The sequence below is a fragment of the Podarcis tiliguerta genome (genome assembly GCF_965153285.1).
Source record: "Podarcis tiliguerta genome assembly, chromosome: 1".
NCBI lineage: Eukaryota > Metazoa > Chordata > Lepidosauria > Squamata > Lacertidae > Podarcis > Podarcis tiliguerta.
The window spans coordinates 65,729,000-65,747,542 of record NC_139534.1 but is presented as its reverse complement, the minus strand read 5'-3'; the positions used below and the strand labels follow the sequence as shown (position 1 = coordinate 65,747,542).

General features: G+C 40.5%; 2 protein-coding genes across 59 annotated transcripts in view; one reads left to right on the top strand and one right to left on the bottom strand.

Moving 5' to 3' along the window:
- Positions 1-18,543, bottom strand: part of SOX6 (SRY-box transcription factor 6) — a 438,207-nt gene that overhangs the window by 42,235 nt on the left and 377,429 nt on the right. For all 50 annotated transcript variants that reach the window (XM_083403078.1, XM_083403070.1, XM_083403100.1 and 47 more), the window contains 3 exons: positions 17,643-17,792; positions 12,623-12,803; positions 8,270-8,454 (listed from right to left, as the gene is read on the bottom strand). In XM_083403078.1, coding sequence (XP_083259204.1) covers positions 8,270-8,454; positions 12,623-12,803; positions 17,643-17,792 — 516 coding nt within the window. The remainder of the gene's footprint in view (positions 1-8,269; positions 8,455-12,622; positions 12,804-17,642; positions 17,793-18,543) is intronic.
- LOC310664225 (uncharacterized protein) overlaps positions 1-18,543 on the top strand; it is a 170,504-nt gene that overhangs the window by 138,402 nt on the left and 13,559 nt on the right. For 4 of the 9 annotated variants that reach the window (XR_014504818.1, XR_014504819.1, XR_014504820.1 and 1 more), the window contains one exon: positions 3,208-3,464. The exons of 4 other annotated variants lie outside the window; for them this stretch is intronic. The gene's annotated coding sequence lies outside the window, so the exon portion shown is untranslated. Of the gene's footprint in view, positions 1-3,207; positions 3,465-17,913; positions 17,938-18,543 lie in introns of those variants that run through there. One more of the 9 variants, XM_083413101.1, reaches the window with a different exon arrangement.

The following is an 18,543-nucleotide window of genomic DNA, read 5'->3' as shown; positions in this document are numbered from 1 at the left end:
CCCGCTTTAAATAGAACACGTTGTGTCTTTGTTCATCTGGTTTTAATATGGTTTTAACCAATTGCAAAGTTATTTATAAAGTTTGCAGCTCCCCAGTAGTTAGACTTATGAAGCATTCAGTCTTAAGCATATCCAGTTGTGTGGTAACCCAACCACTGCTTTCATGTGGTTCCCATAGTTTTATTTATGCACAAAAGCATGATCCATAGCGGTAGCCAAACACTTTGGGATTAACCCTTTGTTTCAAATAAGAGAAGTGTATCATTTTATATAGTTCAGCCAAAACTTCACGCAGACTAATTCTCACAAAAGGGTAACACATTAATTCTGCTGAAATTAATCTAGTTCTACTGGTCTTGAGAGTGAAAGGTTTGAGCCAACTGAAATAGCCCCTTAGCAAGTTATAGAGAAAAGGGGAGTTTTTGACATGCTGCATTGTAAGCTAAACAGAGGCTGCCAATCTGAAGCCTAAACTATAAGTAAGCACTTTCAAAGATTTTATATTGGTAAATAAATTTAGAAGCAGCACAAGTTTGATGAAACATTATTTCATGGTATAAACTGTTCACCTTATGGACATAATGACCTCCCAGCCTTCCTGACCTGCTCCTTTCCTTTCATTATCAGCACTTATTATAGGACTGTTTCACTTGGTTGCATCTGGGCCACTGCCAATGTCAGGATACTAGGATTTAATAGGCTGATGATGAATTATGTGGGACAAACCTTATATTGGACAAACTTTACATCACTATCATGCATTAGGATCTGGAAATGTATTACTTTAGAGGATAACTTTCCATTTAATACCATCCTGACAAGGCATGGGTAATTGGGTAATGGGTAATGCAGCTGTTATTTTAATAGTAATTTCTAACACCCATACCCTAGATTAGTGATGGCCAAACTTGGCCCTCCAGCAGTTTTGGGATTACAATTACCATCATCCCTGACCACTGGTCCTGTTAGCTAGGGATGATGGGAGTTGTAGGCCAAAATATCTGGAGGGCCAAGTTTGGCCATCACTGCCCTAGATACTCCAAAGTGTTTTCAGCAACTTCCCAGGCAGTTTCAAATATTTGCAGTTTACAGGTACTAACAAGCTTCACTTTGGCAATAAAACTACATAATATACAGAATCTCATGCCCAGGGGCCAAATATGGCCCAGCAGACATTTCTGTCTGACTCCAGGCACTGTTCTTAGGTCACACCCCCTTCTCTAGGGCACACCAGCCATGCTATCCAACCGCCAAGTGCTTTTATCTAGATAGAATGTGTTTTTGAACTCTGATAATGCCTCTTGCTTTCCTGTATGGAGATGTGTGTATCCCAGTCTTCTTTCTTAGCATCCTACTCCCCCAAAAACTCACCCTTATGAAGGAGAAACTGGCAGCGTGAAGGACTCACTGGAGACAGAAAAGGCTTTGAAGGCTTCATCCTTAAGGTCTGGATGCTCCTGTACATGTTATTGAGCATTGTTTCCTGCCAGTGTGTGTGGGATTTAAATCTCCTATGGCTCCCAATTCAATAAATTAGGTTGAGAGGCAGGTGGAATTGCATCAGCTATATACCACAGCAGGAAAGGATGCACCCACCAGGCCTTAATGATGCAGTCGAAAAGGCCCCTCCTATCTCAAGTGAGCTCTCCCTACAGCCATTTCCTAACTTTTCAAGAATAGCTTTGCTTGAGAAGGATGGTGAAGTGGCAAGAAGAGCTGGTTCAAAGAGTTGAGAACCTACTCCAAGTTAGGCCTGAGGTATGAAATAGGTATGGACCTTGTTTGCAATGAAACCCAGTTTTAAAAGGGGATTCATATTCTAAGACTCTGAGTTCTGAAATTCACACCCATAAATTAAGTCTCAATTAAATCAAACAGGCTTACTTCTGATTAAAAAATACTTAGGACTATCTTTCTCTCTCTCTCAAAAATCAGGAATGCTTAACTGATTGTCCCATTCCATTGTTAATAATATTTACATTAGCAGTTAAGCTGACTGGCAATACAGATGCTCCAAATAATCTGTGCAGTCTGAAACCTGAGAGGGAAGTAGGAGCTGATGCATGCTTATAACTAAAAATATTGATTTGCAGATTCACATATTCTACCTTCACTAAGAGTGATATTGTAAAATGTTTGCAAAAGCAATCTCTCTGTGTTTCAGAACTTAACCAGATGTTACAGCCAGAGCTCCTGTTGCTCCTGGTCTCCTTCCTTTCTCGTAATGTCTCTATGAATACAATGAGCGATATTAAGTCACTGCACTGTGTGTTGTCCTGTGCCTCACTTCACACCATTTGCTGTCAGCTGCAGGGATGAAACAACAAACAACGGGGCTGCATCACATCATACTTTCCAGCCCCCTCTTCACAAAAGTTGCCAGAAACCAATTCTGAGTAATTCCCACCTCCCCTGTCAGCCATAACCCACCCCATTCAGAAAGGCTCCTGAACGATCATGAAAGGCATATTGGTGGGGTGCAGGAGGGGGGAAGTGGGTGAGAAAATTATTCTCCACAGCCCCCTTATGTGAGAACTTCAAAGAATCCAAGCAACAGGGAGGAATTCACTGCCACACCCTTCCAATTATTTCATCAGAGCAAGCATTTCTGTTTGCCAATTCTACTCTCTTCCCCCACCTCACTGTCCTGGGGATTCTCCTGACCCTCCAGAGAGGATTTGGGTGTAATGTGCCATTTTAAGGCTGGGAAATTCGATGATTTGGTTGGAAAACTTCAAGAGGTAGGACCTGAACTCATATGAAGAACCTCAGCATTCCAAAAGTGAGCAAGCTGAATGTTCTCTGCTTAATGAGCTGAAGAAGAAATTGTTTTATTAAATAACTACCTACAGCAGTCCTCTGCTTCCAGCCCTGCCTCCTAGCTGGGCCTAGCAAAAAATGGCTATCTATCTCTGACCCACACACAACAGGAAATGAGAAAGAAAGAGAGACTGAGTGGCAGCACCTCTGTGCTTCTTATAATATCAAGCTAAGTTCTCAGTTACAGAACTATCTTTACCACTTTTAATGCCACCCCAAGGAAAAATTATACAATGTACACGCGCTCTTTGTTGCTGCAATGGCAATCTGCATTTAGCCTAGGTGCAGAGAGGGAGTGGGAATTGCTTAGGCGTTTATTTGCCCAGTTCTGTACTATTTGCTGTCTGTTTGAAGCATATGTTTTAGCAACACTTTGTTTATATGCAGGAATCTTTGGAAATGCTCAGAAGGAAGACTAAGACGCCTCTAAAGACACAGGCTGGATGACAATGGAATAATGATGCTAACATCACTATGCCATGTTCTTCCCTTGTATTTACAATAACTGCTGTGTTTTCCTGTGATTAATTCTGCCTCAAGGAAGAAAACAAGTGCTGCTTGCTGCTAGTGTCAGAAAAGCAGCATCATTGTATGCAAAGTTACATCAAGCCCGGAATAAAGGAATGTGTATGACAAAAAATTCACACATACTTCAACCAGCTCTTTTCCTTACAAGAAAAGATCACACTGGAGATTAGCAATATTTATACCACTTCAAGTATGCCTGGTGTGGAGTCTGAGTAAGATTTGGAGGGTGGGGGGCCTCATCTGGCTGTGGCTTCCTATTTCTCAGGGCTGGGATAGTCCGGTCCCTGTCAAGGGCCCAGCCCCACAAGAAGCTCATTGGCAACCACCAAAGCCCCTGTCTTTGCTGCCGCTTCTCCAAAGGAAAGAGGGATGGAAGGCACCACAGCTGATTCTACCTTCCCTCTTCCTCTAGGTGTCAGCAGGAACGGCATGGACCTGAGTCTCCATACAGTGGGAGAGACTGAGGCAAGGAAAGCAGTAGTGATGGTGGTGAGGAATGGAGTGTGCTAAAGGGGATGGTGGACTGAGGATGGGGTTCCACCAAAGACATCATGACCAAGGGTCTGCTAATAACGCTGACGGACGAGCAATCTTGTGTACATCAGAAACATGGGTGTGTGACTTCAACCTGTCTCCTTCCCCGTGTGCCTGGTCTAGCTGTTATTGCTGTTGTGATGCTCCTGATCATGTGTTTCAGAGGGAGGGAGGTTGTGTGTCAGCGGGTGAGGGATGGGGAGATTGGATGAGGAGGCCAGAGAATGAAGTGCCTGGGAGGGTGAATGAGAGTGTGTATGTAACTGTGTCGCCAGATGACTTCAGAAACAAAACACTCAACCTTGACCACTTCTCTATTTTTTAATGCATGGCCAACCACCTCGATTTGGTCCCTGTAGAGGCCTGCCATGCAGCAAAGAAACACGCTGAGATCCTGCTAGGGGAAAGTAGCTGGTGGGGTGGTGGAAGCTGCATGGAGAAAGTGGCGGGTAGGAAAGGGTTAAGCACCCTTCTCATACCTTCTGTTTCTTCACTTCAAATTCTGCCTTCCCCTTGCCACCTTGTTCAACACCCACCCAGGTTCCCAGACCAGAGTCCACCAGTAAGCAGGGCATTAGGCCTTAAGACTGCTCTTATTTCTTCAGGATTATGTATTTATATAAAGGATAACTTTCATGAAAGCATCTGAAATTAAGCTATTTCTAGCAGTGCTATCACCACAATATTTTTAAATGGAACCACAAATGTAAACCTGTTTGCTGAAAGTCTCCATGACTACAATATCTCTTTTAAAAGACACTGCTAAAGTCACAGGGCTCACCTTTCCATAAGATGCTCCATTCTGCATTTCTACATGATCAAATTCTAATTGCATCAGATACATTCGGCACAGCACTTCAGCGTGTGTGAGTGGTATTGTAATCATTTAGCTATTCAAAAGAAAATTTAATTCGTGATCAGGCCGCCAAAAACAGCAGTGTGGCCCATTGTTCTATATGGGGGGGAGCGAAACTGATTTAGAAATATTATATATATATTCCAAGCAAACATGGTAATTAAATGCATATGAAGAAGCCAAACCTTTTCTCTCAAAACTGTGTTTGCATACAAAAAAGAGCAAGAAACTCCCATGCCATGATATAAAAGCAAACTTAAGACAAAGCCTCACACTGCAGCTGAACAATGTGCTTTGGTTCTCATGGCTCAATATTATTAATCCTATGCCTAATTTAAATACTGTCATACAGCCACATATATTTGAATTATCCATGTGACACAAACAGATTGCAAGTGTCCAGCATGCTTTTCATTTCTAATAAAAGGGGGCAGTATTACACCAGTGATGTTTCAAACTGCCCAAATATTTGTTAAGAGAGCTGATGAAGAATCAAAAGGATTTGAGTGTTTTACAGAATTGTAATTGTTATTTCTTGGATATGCATGCAGAAAAGTAAACTACTGGGTTTATTGTTGGAACAAATATTTTGCTTAAAGCATTGCCCCTGAAATATAGCTTGAAATTCTAGTGTTTAAAACTGAAGCTAGAAATTGAAAAGCATCAAGAGCAAAAATATGAAGACATGCCATTTAGAAAAGGCTATTAAAACTAAGAAAAAAGCAAAGAATGCATTGCCAGAGAGGACAGAAAGCAGATATATATATATATATATATATATATATATATATATATATATAAAATCTATCTATCTATCATCTATCTCACACTCTGGATTATGGCAATGTTCTCTACATGGGGCTGCCTTTAAGAGAGCCCAGAAGCTTCCATTCATCCAAATGTTTGCAAGTCTAACTATACATCTCCAATCTCATGGTAGCTCCATTAGCTTCTGATTTGCTTCTGGGATCTCAAAGTGCTTATTCCAGCCTTTAAGGCTCTATACAGCATAACATTTTGTGGCAGTTTCCCCACACAATCAAAATCACATCACCTAATTGTCAACTTTTACGTTTTTGAAAATATACCTTTACTTTTGTATAAATCTTCATAAAACTATAAGATGCTTTTAAAATTAATATAATTAATGCAAAGAAAAATGGATTTAAATGTGACAATTCAAAGGCAATTTACAGACTTCAAAATTATGTGGCTGAGCTTGGGAGAATATTCCTTTGCACAACAGTTTCAAGTTTATTTGAACTAAAAAAAATCCTGCAAATGGTCAGTCGAACTTCGCCACCAACTGAATTCTGCTTGTCAGGCAAACAGATGGTAGGGTTTTTTTGTTTGTTTTTAAAAAAGATTTATCATTAGCTGGTATTTGAAGAACCAAACCTAATGATTTAGATGTGCATCTTCAGAAACCCCTTTTGAAAAGAAGTACTGAAAATTCGTCTAGGCAAAAGACAACTATTTCAAAGATGTATTACTTGATTTTTGATGCACTGGTATACAGCACATTTTACATAGAAGTTTGTAGCCAAATTATCACTATTCATGTAGTGTGTGGATCAGTCTGCCCATGATTTAGCAGCTTGTCCTGTGAAATTCTGTTAATATAAGCACTGTTTTTCATAATACTATAGGTGTCTATATAATTCTAGAGGCCAGTGGAATTAGCTCACAGTTTTCAGTGCTTTTCACAAACATAGGTTTATAAACAAGCCCTAAAAGCTCCCCATTCCGATTTGGGGTCAGTTTGGAATCTGAAGTCTGGACTTCCAGAGATCCTGTTGACCTTCGTCACACATCAAACCTTCACTTCTTTCATGTTACAAAGAATTCTTTCACAGAGATAATCTGTATTAAATGAGTTTTAAAATGCTATCATTTAAACTAAAGCTTGTGCAAATAAATATTTATTAGGTTATGAATTTGTTTTGCAAACCACTGTTAATCCTCTAGGGGCAAGGGGCTAAGCAAATCCCTTTTACAGACACAGACCCTTTTCCCCTTGTTGTTCTGAGAAATGTAATAAGGCAACATATAAAATGCAAATGAAAAGGCATCTTGTCTTTGAGAGTTCTATTTGCAGGGTTATTTTCCCTTTGTGCATGCAACTATAGGCAATGAACCTCAGAACCCTACTCTCCTCTCAAGGAAACAGTTTGAAGGCAGCTGCCAGTGTCACAAACTCTTGGCTGCTGACGAATATTGTTTGGATATTGTTTGGATTAAGAGGAAACATCAATACAACTAAAATTTAAAAATCTATAAGCTTTTGTTGTGATGAGACTGGAACAGATCACTGCAAGAAAGCAATGGCTGCAAACTATGGGCATGCTGATCTGAAGTTATTTCTTATAAGGCTGAAGTCATCAAGGTGCTCTGCAGACAGGGTTTTTTTCCCCATCTTTGTTTTCATACCAAATGACTGCAGTACATACCTACTTATCTCACTTTAACTTCTCAAAAACCCTTTGAGAGAGGATAGAGTAAATTGTCCTGTAATCATCACACTTGTACCAAGCGCAAACCAAACAACCTATCAACAGCACCATATTAGTTACTATTCCTATGTAACTTTCCCAGAACACGTTTTTAAAAATCAGTACTGGAAACAGATTACTCATTAAAAGGCCATGACTATTCTGACTCTAAAATTCACAGAAAGACAGACGTCAGACTGAAGGTTGTGCTTATGGTTGCCTCCCCTTTTGTCCTAATTCAGCATGAGAAAATGGGCACAGCTCAATGGTAAAGCACCTCCTTTGAATGCAGAAGGTCCCTGCTTCAATCTACAGCATTTGCAGGTAGGCCTGGGAATGTGCCCTGTCTGATATCCTGAAGAGCTCTTACCAGCCACTGCACACAATGCTGAGCTAATGGATTTGCAGCTTTGGACAGCAGTTTGAAAAATATAGCCCAGTTCATATGCAATGATTCTGGCTGAGGATTGCTAAATTGGGAACAAGCATCGTGTCAATGTGCTCACCTTCCTCTGCTTCTGTTATGGCTACTTAAGACCAGATATTTCCCTTTTAGGTAGGCTAATGCATTTGGAGCTCTTTAATACAGAAAAAAATAAGAAGTGGTGACATAACAGAGACTGATAAAAATTATGCATGACATGGAGAAAGTGCATAGAATTTCCATAGGCATTAGTTGGCCACTGTGGAAAGAAGGATGCTGGACTAGATTAACTTTTTGCTGCTCCATCAAGGCTCTTATGTCCACTCATTTCATCAGACATGACTCCCCCAACCCGAATGCTAGTATACATGCCCTATAATGATGATGATGATGATTTTATGTTTGGGAGTCTAAATTTCCTTCTTCCTGTAAGAGGAGGATGTTTTGTCTTTTTTAAAATAGAACTATATGACATAGCGAATAACTATTTTGTCAGTATCAAAGATGATTAAAACTAGAAATGCAGAAGCTGCAACATGAGGTTCAGAGACCACTGGCTGGATAGAATTGCAAATAAAAATGAGCAGACGAAATGACAGGAGAGGAATACAGTACCTTTTCAGTCCTACAGTTGTTTAGACCCATGTTATTCATAGCAGGAAGTTTTCCATCAAGGCCATGATGATGTTGCTGCTGCTCCCGCTGGATCTGTTCTCTCATCTTTCGAGCCTCCTGAATGGCTTTCATGACTGTATCCTGGTCCCCAAACAGGGCAGGTGAGTTAAGACTGGAAAGGATGTCTGGAAACAACAAAGATAATCTTTATTTAAGGATATTTTTGAAAGCAGTCCATTAAAAAACTTCCTCTTTGTTTGCATGAAAGACTGAACACGCCCAACTAATCGTTGCAGATCACCTACTTATTCCAGGTGATGCAAACTTAAAAATACTCTACTGTTTCCATCTGTCAATGGAATACCATGAAGACTGTGAAGAGCACCTACTGAAGCTCCGTGTGAGCTTCCCAAATCTGCTCTGGAGGGTTTGGGGATCCTCCAGCGCAAATTTTAAAGAGGTGGAGGACTGCAGGTGATGAACACTCCCAAAAATTGGGTATCACCCTGTCTACTGTTCATTAAATACATGCACCAATAATTAAGACATGGGCATAAATCCAGATTTGTTTTCTGCCCAGACGAATGTCTACTTAGGTGCAACTAGCCCTCTTAGAGCTATCAGTATAGCACAGCCAATACTAAACGGCTTACTGAAACTATTTCATAACCTAGAATGGCTTGCCATAAATTCTTACAATGCATTTATAAAGACGAACACATGTATTTTTTTGTTTTTATATCTATTTTATGAATATATACTTACATCATGACATTATGTTTGCATAATGCTACAACTATATTTATTTTTAATAGCCCTCCATGAATTCATGTGGGTAGGACAAATAATGGAGTGGCCCCTCTTTTATTTTCTCCTCACAACCATCTTGCGAGCTAGCCTAAAGATCACTTTGCCTGTGGCCACTACACTCACCGCTTCAGATTTTATCATGTTGTTAAATAAAAGATTTGAGAGTCTTTTATTGAAGGAAGCAGGGAGGGGACAATTTTACCCAACAAGATAACAGTGACTTGCCATCATACAAAGCACCTAACAAAAGGACTCTGCCCAATAAAGGAGCATTTGGGTTAGGACATGAGAAAAGCAACCAAAATACCAGGTGTCCAGGTAAATACTATGTGAATTTTAATTAGTCTTCTGTTGTGATTGTATAATTCTGGATTCAAGGCACTCTAGTCATGGAATGGCATGTTACAGCATGTGTGTGAGTGTATGTGAGATAGAACTTAAATAAAAGTCCAGAGCTGTAAATACACTGAGACAATACATTTGGTTCAGTTCTGATTGAGAAACAAGTCAGGGTAGGAATTAAATAAACTCTCATTGCTGTTGCAGATGAATTTGAGTGTAGAAAAGAATAGATTTATGGAAGGGTTTTCTGTGTTTATACCAAAGGACAAAAATCATTCAGTGTTTGGAAACTTGAAGTCACTGTGCTCTTGCCCAGCTTAGGCTCACGGAGGAAGGTAGGGGCAACCAACGCCTGTTTCTGTAGACTGCCCATTTGGCAAGGACAAAGTCTGAATTACTGCAATGTGCTCTATGGAGAGCCGCTTGTGAAGTGTGCTTGGAAAAACTGGCACAGAATAACTTGGCTAGGCTATTTGCAGGGGTCATATTCAGGGACTCCCTTTCTAAAATACAAACATTGGTTTCCAATTTGTTTCCAAGTCCATTTCTAAATGCTGGCCATGGGTTTTAAAGCGCATTATGTTTCAGGACTAGGATATTTGTAGGACTACCTTCTCTCACATGAACCTACCTGCCTACTCCCCCCCCCTCCCCCGTATGCCTATTTGGGACCAGGAGTGGGACTTTTCAGTGGCTGTGCAGACTCTGGAACTCCCTCCTGAGAGGGGTCTCATCACAACCCTCTCTTACATAGATGACTGCTCATGTTCCAAATGATCCTGCAATGTTGGAGAACCCCAAACGAAATGATACGAGTATTTTCAGGTTCATAAACTTGTTTCCATATTTATCCAGTGTTTAATAGTTCCAGGTCATTACCCAGAAAAGCATCCTGTTTCTTTAAAAATTCTTATCTGCTTCTTAACCTGATTCCTATTGTGCACTCACATCTACTAGCAGAACTTTCCCTGGTTAGCAACAAAGGAGCAATAGTTTCTGACTCCCAACAACAGCAGATGAAACTGAAAGTAAAATATATCTATTTCTCTGCTGTGGTTGGCTTTGTACTAATCACTTATCAGTCTCAGTGTTCCTGTTCTGAGAAATATAAATATTAATTGCCTTCCTTTGGCCATGTCCGCTAGACAGTTTTAGAGCTGTGTTTCAAATCCCCAACATGAATGTAGATTTGTACTTGGCTATATCATGTCTGACCTGTGTCTGGCTTAGGGGACATAGTAAGCCATTCACTCTGCCATCTAAGACTAGCACCTGGCTCTTGTTGATGGACCTAGACAAAAACACAATGCAAATCCCACAAGCCAGAAGTCTGCCCACCCCTGATTTACAGTTGGTTCCAGATTTTTTTTTTTGGGGGGGTGGAGGGGTCCAGCCCAGTCCACTGTCCAGAAGGAAACTGTGGCAGTTGCTACACCTGTTCCTTCCTCCTGCCACTGCTTTCTCATTTGGAGAGAGCAGATGAACAGTCAGCAATAGCAAGAAGTAGGGGGAGGAGCTGGCTCCAGGGATCAACAGTTGGCTTCCTCTAAAGTGTGAGCCTTGTTAAGTCCCAACAATGATGGCTCCTGATGCCAGCCATGACCCAACAAAAGAGAGGGGGTAGGGAAGGAGAAAACGGCAAAAGAAGCATTTCTGAAACTCTGGAGCTCTTTAAAGAGATAGAAAGGCTCTGCAGGTTATGACTACCTCTGTTGGCTACTGCATACAGAAAAATTGAGAATAGGGATTTTGTGTGTGTGTGTGTTTGTGTGTGTGTGTGTGTGTGTGTGTGTAATGATGATGATAAAAATAAGGTAATGATATAGAACAAAATGCAAACAGCTGTTCTTTGCATACTGTACAGAATGCTTATATCCTCTTCTTCCATGTCCCAATAGGATGGTATAAATTCTATAATACAAACTTGCTATATCATCATTTTGAAAAATAGTGAAAGCACCTAAAAATAAAATACCTACAAAAAGTAATTTTTCTGTCTTGCTGAAACCATAAATGTGTTTTCTTTTGCACTATAGAAACCCTACTTTTAGGTCACTCCTGTAGAGACACCAAAACCTAGTACTGGAGGAAACTGTCCCTACATGAGGAAAAGTACTGTGCTGTGTGGGTTTTGGGATGTCCTGTCCTTGTGTGAACTGTACCACCAATCACATTTCCACCACAACAGATTTTCAGAAACAAGCAGGAGCTGTTCATAAGGGTGTGCGCTTGCACACGAGGAATGTGCTAAATCAATAAAAAGCGTGTGTTTTTTAGTGAAGCTTTAGAAATCAATGGCCTCAAAGGACAGTAATTTGTTTCTTTCCCAAATCAGGAGTGGGAAGAAGCTAGAAACACTGGTTGATGCTGCTGGAGTACAAAGCTCAGGGTTGGGGAACATGTGGGCTTCCAGTTATTCCTCGATTACAACTCCCATTATCCCTGACCACTGTCAATGATAAAAGGTAAAGGGACCCCTGACCATTAGGTCCAGTCGTGATCGACTCTGGGGTTGCGGCACTCATCTCGCTTTATTGGCCGAGGGAGCTGGCGTACATCTTCTGGGTCATGTGGCCAGCATGACTAAGCCGCTTCTGGCGAGCCAGAGCAGCGCACGGAAACGCCGTTTACCTACCCACCGGAGCAGTACCTATTTATCTACTTGCACTTTGACGTGCTTTCAAACTGCTAGGTTGGCAGGAGCAGGGACCAAGCAATGGGAGCTCACCCCACCGCGGGGATTCGAACCGCCAACCTTCTGATCAGCAAGTCCTAGGCTCTGTGGTTTAACCCACAGCGCCACCCGCGGGGGCTAATGGCCGCTGGCATCCAATAGCACCTGGATCTAGCATCTGCTGACTTCAGTTTACTGCAAAGCATGTTGGGCTAGATAGACATTGGTCCGTTCCAGCATGGCATTCTAAGTTCTAAAGCAAAGCTGCATACACAGGCTCAGCTAACATAGATAATTTTAAAAAGGATAATCTTGTTCACCTGTGGCAGGAAAAGCAAAAAAAAAAGTCTTGTGGGCACTTCAAACACCAACAAATTTATCATAGCATAAGTTCTTGTGGAGTTGCATTATCTCATAAATGCTAATATAGTGTGAGCATGCACTCAAGTAGTTAACTATGTAGACCATACAAAGCCTGCCAGACCATTCCTATGCTAAATCCCCAGCATTTTTCCCCTTCTGAGTACCTAGAGAAGATCCTCTTCCCAGAGTTCCACCAATAGGGCTGGGGATTCCACTTTTATTGGCTGCATTCACGGGGCTGGTTTTACTAGTAGGGAAGAGGTTCTGTGTTGGTGACGTCGGGGATTTGACAGGTTCCGCTGTCTTAGGTCTGGCTGAAAGATTCAGTGGCTGTGCGGCATCATCCTAAAAGAGTTTAATGTAAATAATTATTAGAAAAAGACAAATGAAACACATTATCACTTTGGAAGCCACAGCTATTTTACACCTCCTAGACAATGCTGCATTTCCTTGCAATAATAACAAAAGAAGCTAATTATCTACACTCCTTGAAGATTCAATGAAAGGAAAACCTCATTAATTTCTCTGTGCTATGCCTCTATTTACATTAACTATGGAGCTGGATCATTCTTTTTGGCAAATTAAAATTTGAATTAGCTCGCATTACTGCCTAATTTCCTAATGTGTTTTCTGAGATCTAAATTAACCCAGGGCATTTACAAAGAATTATTTAAGAAAAATTCTAGCAGCTCAGTTGTGTTGCTTTACTGGGCCTATTTGAAAAGTTATTGGAACTACAAAACAGACTGTATATATGTGTGTGAATGGTGGGGTTATGGGTAAAATTAAACAGGAAAATATACTTAATACCTTAAACATTTATATTTGTTTACCCCTAGATATCCTTGACTTTGTTTTTTTTGTACAAGACTTTTTGGTCACAATATCTTTGTGAAACATTTCTGCATTCCCCCCTCAAAATCTGGAGAGAGGGGGGAGAGAGGTTGTAACAGCAGTATATTTTCCAGCATAACCCTAACATGATGAAATTCTCACACCCTGATCCTACAGCATTAGCAGGCACTAGAATTCACGAAGCTAAAGCAAGCACCCTGTTACTACTATTGGATGGAATTTGATTGTTATTTAAATTAAAATAGGATCTAAGCAACATAGCTGTATCTTGCTTGCCATCTGATTATTGGTATTTGACTGTGATTTTTTTCACTGGGCCTCAAGAGCTCAGGCCAGGGCCTTTTGAATGCTGTACTCTGAGCCACCAGAGATACAACCTTCAAAAATCATGCATAACACTGCTATATGATGTGAAGGCTAAAAAAAAAAAGGCAATAGCAATTACTGCCACGATAGCACTGCTGAAGCATTTGCCCCACTGTAGGGCAAATGGATTTTAATGCCAGAATCTATGTGGTATGTCTTGCAGCAATAGAGTGCAAGATCAAGTTATTAACTATTATGTGGATCAGATTGGAAAGGTTTATGGAATTCTGTTGCAATCTGCAGTATTGTCTATAGCTACACAACATGATGAATGAAAAAGAAAATATACTGTATTGTGATCTTAGAATTCGACAGGCTATTCAGAGCAAGGCTTATCAATATGTTTACAGTTTTCATTAAAACATCCCATTCCTATCTTGTGCATCATACAGCTTGACATAGTTCAAGTGGAACTAGATACAGTCGTGCCTTGTTTTTCGAACAGCTTAGTTCTTGAACATTTTGGCTCCCAAATGCTGCAAACCTAGAAGTGAGTGTTCTGGTTTGTGAACTACTTTTGGAAGCCTAACGTCCGATGGAGCTTCCGTGGCTTCCGATAGGCTGCAGGAGCTTCCTACAGCCAATCAGAAATTGTGCTTTGGTTTCCAAACGTTTTGGAAGTCTCGGAGTTCCGGAAAGGATTCCATTCAACTTCCAAGGTATGATTGTATATGATTACTGTTAAATATTACAAAGATCAGACTATGCTTTGGGAATGTGTTTTACAGCACTTTTAAAAAAGCACTAATGTGTCAGTCTCTATGGCATGCATGTAAATATAAATTTGGTACTGATGTAAGCAGATCCATAGTCATATAATTATAACTATCAGGTATTCACTTTCTTTGTGGTGTCTTTTGTACAAGTGAAATGAGGGGAGATGGGGCTGGAGCAACTCACATAGCAAAAACCTGTGCACATCTACTCTTATGAAACATCTAACTTCTGGAAAAGGAAAAATCTAAGAAACTTGTTCTTTTGATCTAGCACTCCCCTTTACAATGCAACCTCACCCTGTTCATTGGAGAGCTTGTACCCTGTGTTGAACTTGTTAGCAATCAGCTAGGCACAGCATTTTTGGAATAGCAGAATACTGATTTTCTGTAATTAAAATGAAAAGAGCCTGGTAACATGGCTCTCTCATTTAAAATATGCCCAAAGCTGAGATATGCTAGATATAAGGGTGCATCATCTATATTTTAGCAGACAGCACTGAACACTTCAAAGCTTAGAAATATATGAAAGGATACAATAATGCAGTCCATTATCTTATCATTGCCATTCTTCTTGCTGTCAAGTAGAGATTCTGCATGGTACAACTTGTCATATATAATGTATTAAATCGCCCAATGCAACAAATAAGTAACTATTTATAATACTGCACTTACTCTACAGTTTATGTTATTTCTAGGCCATTGCTATATAGGCATCCCTCTTTATTTGTAGAAGTCACATAAAATATAGCTTTTTCCTCAGTCAGTCATATGTGATTAAGTGAGGGAGACAGTAATATGAGAAAGCTTTGAGGACAATGATATTAAGAACCTATTAAACATATCCTTATCACTGATGTTTTGGGGGGTTGGCTGTGTCATTAATAATTAATAATAATAATAATTTATATCTAGGCCACCTTGGTGGGTTGCCCCAGCCACTCAGTCCTCAAAGTCCACACATACAAAGATCTCAAGCCCATCATGGATCTCATCCTTGTCCACATGGATAAGGAGGTGATGGTGGAATTAAAATCTCAGCTTCCCATGCTGAATGTGGAATTGATAATGTGATATGAAACAGGTATCCACCATTTCCCAGGACCCTGGCTACTGTTCTGATCACATCCACCCTTGACTGTGGGCTCCCTGCAACTGTGTTCAAGAACAGTGTGAAAGTGTTCTCATCTCCCCTTGAAGAACTAGCCTGGCAGATGTGGTATCTGCTATCTGGTCCTGTGGAATTTGCGTGCGTTTCTGTTAAAAATTTACAGTGATAGGAACACAGGATGCTGCCTTATACTGAGTCAGGCCATTGGTCCATCTAGTTCAGTATTGGCTGTAGCTGTCCAGGATTTCAGGAGGGGTCATTCCCAGCCTCAGCAGGGATAGAGCCTGGGACCTTCTGCAGTCCGACATACTTTGCTTTTTCAAACGAAGGATAAGATCCCACCTCCATTCTATCAACTGGACAGGCAGCTGAATCTGCTAGGGGTGGAATAATGTCCTCCACTGCACCTGAAGGAAGTTTTAGGGTGCAAGGCTGGTTGTGTGGCACACTCAGCTCTGGTCTACAACACCTTGACACTGTTTACTCACTGTCTGCCTGCTGCCTTGCTTGTTGCCCATTCAAACAACTATAGCAATGAGGCAAGACAGACAGACAGACTGCAGTGGTCAAGAGCAAGCAAGCATTGCTGCTTCAGGAGAGCCAGCTCAGGAGGGTAGGAACAGCCAGGAAGTTGCCATCACCATGTCTAACTCCTACTGCCTCACTCTGCTCGATGGTAGGGGTGGCTCTATTCATATAATCCCAACATGTTCGAAATAGCAGTTTCATAATCAAATCATAGAAATGAAGGAATGAATGGAGCCTGCAGATCATTCAGACAACTCATCTGCTATGAACCAACATCCTCAGTGCCACTCACGCATAAAGGATCCATGCAGCACAGAGCGGCTGCCTTGTTTTCTTTTATGCTGGGAAACATGCAACACAAACAATGGGGAATTCCATTTCTGAATTAAGGCCGGTTATTAGTGTCTAAGGTTAAAGGGGGCATACTGCACTTTCAGCCAATGATATTTTATACTTTTAATTGTATAAGCATATTATTATCTCTGTTTCACTTTGTTAAAAATCTTTTTGCTATATTTCTTAAGGAAGGATGGCTGATGTGGGAAATAGGCCTAAAGCAAACAAACAAATAATTTCCAGCTGCCTACAGAAAGCTGGAAAGGAGGCAGTTTAGTCATTGCATGCTGCTGCCAAGTATCACACTGCAGCTTCCTAGTTCTCTAAGCAAGTGACAATTAAGTATGCATGAGCTTTTGACAATACATCAAAACCAAATAGAAGCACGCCAAATACCAGCAACAGTGTGCTATCAACAAGGGTCCAATCAATCTGAAGTCATGGCTTTTTTTTTTCTCCCAATCAATTGGCAGTGATGGTCTTCCCCCCCCCCTCCAGCCATCCTCCTTTAATTTTTATTTTTATCTGGGGCTTCTTTAAATGAAACGATCCAATTTGTAAAATAAGAAGGGGAGTGGTTTTGCTTGCCATTTTACATAGTTAAGGCTAGTTCTTGTTAAACCATTTGGCATGACTGCCAGTCTTTTCATGCAATACTAGTAAGATTTACGCAATCACTATCATATTACACATCACATGTTCCAGATGCCCTGCCCAAGTTATGTCAAACATACGACTTAACAGAGCAGATACATCCCTGGTTCATACACCTCCTCAATCACAGGGATTTTTCATGCTGCTCATGCTTAGGAATGAAAAAGGTGAATCCACATTGGATTTTCACTCTCTCGTCTCATGCATGCTTACTTGAGAACACCAATATAAATATAAAATAAGAAACTCTGGAACTGGCGAGTGATAAATTTTAATAGTTGAAAGCAGTGTAGAATATATTTAAAAACTAGGTTATAACTTATCCTGAAATAACAGTATCTCCAGTCACATGAACGGCTGGTGAATCCTGACACTCAAAGGAACAGTGAACTGGAAAAGAGTCACAACCAAAGGCCCTTGGCAAGACTGGAGTCTCCAGACTCACCATATACCTTGTAAACAAGTAAATAGCTGCATGATTGTTATATGTGGCGGGCACAGTTCACAGGGTCAAAAGGTCTGACCCCGGAGAGCTGAAATACCACCGGATTTGCTTGTTTGAAATTATTATATTGCATTGTATCAGTGGGAGTATTCACGAAAGGAAACTTAAAGAAATACCTTAACTTGAGTTATAGGGCTGGTCCCTCTCTTTTCATTTTTCATCCCAGTAGGTGAAAGTGCCCCTGTTGTGTTTGGCGGCTGAGGGGTGGAGGGCATCTTTGCTCCAGGCGAAACCTGCATGCTGGCCAACTGAGCGGCATAGAGTTGCTGCAAAACAAGAATAACTCTTCTCCTTAGGATTATCTGCTTCAGCACTTTATAAATGATAGCTGAAATATTATGAGGCCCTAGGGGTGTGGTAACAGAGAACCTCCCATCTTCCTGGCAGGCACTGGACAATGTCATTCAAGAGGCAAGACCTAAGTTAAGGCCTAAATGGCAGCTTAATGGAGAAAGTGGTTAGCTGTCTTAGATATAAAGCACATCTCAAAGCCCCATCAAATATATTTAAAATTGGAGTGCAAGTAACTATCATACAATATTATAGTAATCTGCACATATTTCTTCTGTTTAACACCCTGTTGTTTTTCATTGATATGAGGCAGCCAACAGATTTTATATTTTACCTGTAAGTACAATTTACATGTCAAATATATTTTAGTGCTAATTTGAATAGAAGCGTAAATTCCTACTTGTAAAGGTGAGTATAACTCTTCCTAAAACATTATATGGTATTTTCTGAACAAAGCTTAGGTAAGTTCAATTTCTCTCTAGCAACCAACCTTAAAACCTCACCTTGAATTAGCAGTAGCAATAGTTCTACCACTATAAACAGGGAAGATCCTATTCCCTCTTTAACAAGTAAATCTGTATAAAATTTGCCTTATTAGTGGAAAAAAAACCAGGTGGTTTGTATGTAATTTCCAACATGACTATCATTCAGATGGACAAATAAAAAAAATTACAGTAATCAAAAGCAGACCTTTCAGCACATGTAATTAAATGAAAGCTTAATAAA